The sequence below is a fragment of the Rana temporaria genome, chromosome 6 (genome assembly GCF_905171775.1).
Source record: "Rana temporaria chromosome 6, aRanTem1.1, whole genome shotgun sequence".
In the NCBI taxonomy this organism is placed as follows: Eukaryota; Metazoa; Chordata; class Amphibia; order Anura; family Ranidae; genus Rana; species Rana temporaria.
Window position 1 is genome coordinate 219,572,057 of NC_053494.1, and position 3,657 is coordinate 219,575,713.

The 3,657-nt window shown below is 50.9% G+C and overlaps 1 protein-coding gene across 1 annotated transcript in view; it reads right to left on the minus strand.

The window, feature by feature from the left end:
• Positions 1-840: 840 nt before the first annotated feature.
• Positions 841-3,657, minus strand: part of HSPBAP1 (HSPB1 associated protein 1) — a 102,784-nt gene continuing 99,967 nt past the window's right edge. The window contains exon 8 of the mRNA XM_040358289.1: positions 841-1,396. Within this exon, the coding sequence (XP_040214223.1) occupies positions 1,031-1,396 (366 nt within the window). The 3' untranslated portion in view covers positions 841-1,030. The remainder of the gene's footprint in view (positions 1,397-3,657) is intronic.

Below are 3,657 nucleotides of genomic sequence, written 5' to 3' on the forward strand. Positions count from 1 at the left end.
GCCGCTCGCCCTCTCTGCCCACTGATTCCGCTCGCCCTTTCCTCCCACTGAGGCGGCCCGATCCGCCTACTGATTCCGCTCGCTCTCTCCACCCACTAAGTCCGCTCACCCGCTCCGCCTAAGTACGCCACCCACTGAGTCCGCTCACCCGCTCCGCCTAACTAAGGCGGCCCGCTCCGCCTACTGACGCCGCCCACCCTCTCCGCCCACTGAATCCGCTCGCCCGCTCCGCCCACTGAGCCTGTCCACCCACTCCGCCTACTGACGACCGCTCGCCCTCTCCGCCCACCGATTCCACTCTCCCTCTCCACCCACTGTGGCGGCCCGATCCGCCTACTGATTGCGCTCGCCCTCTCCACCCACTGAGTCCGCTCACCCGCTCCGCCTAACTAAGGCGGCCCGCCCCACCTACTGACGCCGCCCACCCTCTCTGCCCACCGAGTCTGCTCGCCGCCGACCAAGTATCGGGTCAGACATCGGGAGCATTTGTGCGAGTACAGGTAGACGCTTCACAGCTAGACGCTCCTCGCACAGAACTCCCAGAGCACTGTGGGTAAGCAGTGGAAATACAGTCCCAATTCTTAGTTCTGGACAGATTGTAGAGCGGATGGACCCCCCCGTCAGGCTTTAATTGCTGTCTGTGCCCTTTTATGCTTGTAACTGTCAGCAGCTTGCAATGCCTCATGGGACTTGTAGTCCCGCAACAGCTGGAGAGCACCCGTGCTTTAGAGGGATGTGCTTTGTTCAGATCTCATGTCTGAGGTTTACAAACACTTTAAATTACATTTTTCTGAACTGAGATTTTTCTAAAAGAAAAAAAAAAAAAAAAGACGCCAAAAATTTGCTACACAATTTTGTTACGGAATCTTTCTTGGTCACATAATTGCAACATAGAAAAAAAAAACTCTCTACATATAAAAAGTCCGTCTGGCTGCTGAACGCCGGATTTCCGATCGCTCAACTCTTCAGATCCGATGGCGGTTTCATTGAGCGCCATATAGTGAGCAGATTTAGCGACTCGGTCATGCGACTACCGATGCGGCCGGGTCAATAGGAGCTGAGCCACCAATCGGACCACCCGAGGGTTCACCAAACAGTCCAGCACCGCGTCGCTGCTGATCGCGTCCGCTCCGGGATCGGCCTCTCTTGCCTCTTCTTTTCCTCGAGTCTCCGCCTTCCCTCTAGCGTCCTCCTCACCTGACGCAGGTAACACGGGGAGGAGATATTCTCCGAAGCGGCTCCCGACGACCTCTGAAGACAGGCCCGCCCGTCTCCTTTTCAGCGGCAGAGCATCCTCGTCACCCTCGCCCGTTGCCGCCGCCCTCTTGCGCTCCAGGTAGGCGGCACACGCCCGGTTCAGGTAGTTCAGGTTGGTCCCGTGCGAGGTCGCGGCTCCCTGCGAGGAAGAGGAAGGGTTAATGGAAGTCAGGCTCGGCTGGCCTTCTATTATTCCACAAATCTGCCTAGGCTACACTTCTGTCATCTCCTCACATAATATTTATATTCTCGCCGCGTTCCGCCGCGCGGCCGCATCAGCATATTTTTTTCCGCCTTCAGAAGGCCAATTACATTTCTCGCCCCGCTCCGCGTCTCCGCTCCGGGGTGATGGAAAGATTCCCAAAACCGCCACGTCCGAAAAAAAAACAAACCTGTTGTGCTTTAATGCTGATCAATCGGCGCGTTTTTTTCCTCGCCGGCTGTTCGTTTACTTAACCGATTGCCGACCGGCGCACGCCTTTATACGTCGTCAGAATGGTACGGCTGCACAAATGGGCGTATACATACGTCCCCTTCAAATTGCCGCCGTGTGCTCATATACACATGTCCCCTTCAAATTGCCACCGCGTGGTCATATACACACGTTCCCTTTAAATTGCCGCCGTGTGCTCATATACACATGTCCCCTTCAAATTGCCGCGTGGTCATATACGCACGTCCCCTTTAAATTGCCGCCGCTTGGTCATATACATACGTCCCCTTTAAATTGCCGCCACGTAGTCATATACATACGTCCCCTTTAAATTGCCGCCGCGACCCTGTCGCGAGCTCCCTTACTATGCCCGCGGGACCCACAGACTCGATGTCCGCCGGTGTCCCGCGATCGGGTCAAAGAGCTGAAGAACGGGGAGCTGTCACTGTAAACACAACATCTCCCTGTTCTTCCCCTGACACGTCACTGATCGTCTGTTCCCCGTCATCGGGAGCAGCGATCAGCGACGTGTCACGGCAAGCCACGCCCCCTAACAGTTAGAATCACTCCCTAGGACACACTTAAGCCCTTCAGCGCCCCCTGCAGGTTACCCCCCTTCCCTGCCAGTGTCATTTACACAGTAATCAGTGAATTTCTATAGCACTGTTCACTGTATAAATGACCAATGGTCCCAAAATGGCGTCAAAAGTGTCCGATGTGTCTGCCGTAATGTCGCAGTCACGAAAAAAAAAAAAATTCGCTGATCGCCGCCATTACTAGTAAAAAAAAAAATTATGAATAAAAATGCCATAAAACTATCCCCTATTTTGTAGACGCTATAACTTTTGCGCAAATCAATAAACGCTTATTGCGATTTATTTATCAAAAATATGTAGAAGAACACGTATCGGCCTAAACTGAGGAATTTTTTTTTTAATATATTTTTGGGGGATATTTATTATAGGAAAAAGTAAAAAACATTTTTTTTTTTCAAAATTGTCGCTCTATTTTTGTTTATAGCGCAAAAATAAAAAAACACAGAGGTGATCAAATACCACCAAAAGAAAGCTCTATTTGTGGGAAAAAAAGGACGCCAATTTTGTTTGGGAGCCACGTCGCGCGACCGCGCAATTGTCAGTTAAAGCGACGCAGTGCCGAATCGCAAAAAGTGGCCCGGGTCTTTGGCCAGCCGAATGGCCCGGGGCTTGAAGTGGTTAAAAGGATAAAAAAAAAAAAAAAAGGAAGCGATGGCGGGCCGCGCCGGCCGGCGAGGTCTCGGGGGGTTCGAAAGGCATTGATTTGCCGGAGCCGAAACCATCAGGTGAGCGCTCTGCCCCCCTCCCCTCCCCCGTCGATACGCGGAATAAAGCCATAGATAATCCATCGCGCCGCGGAGGGGGCGGCGGGTGGATGAGTTTAATCTTGCTCTGCGGGAAAAATCGCAATTAGAAAAAGCGATAAACTCAATAGCCGGCGGCGTGAAGTGTCCGTAGAGCGCGGAGGAGCGCGGATCAATTCATAATTAATTATATGGAAGGCGAAGTCTCAGAGACATCAAATAGAGTTCTGCCTAAAACATTTGTTTATTTAGTGGTGAAGGGTTAGAACCTTTCTCCGCTGAAGACGATAGCAGTCTGCCAAGTGTCACAACATTCCCCAGCAGGCGGAGCCAACTATAAACATTGTAACGTTTGGTTCTTCAGATCAAAAAGAATGAACTTCAGTCTGTAAACGAGGGATGTTTAACCACTTAAAGATTAAACCTTTTTTTCTGGCATTTGTTGGTTTTAAGTTAAAAATCTTTATTTTTTTGCTAGAAATTACTTAGAACTCCCAGTGGGAACCTTGAATTACGAGGATAATCCGTTCCAGGAGAATGCTTGTAATCCAAAGCACTCGCATATCAAAGCGAGTTTCCCCATAGAAGTCAATGGAAACAAAGATAATTCGTTCCACATTGACTTCTA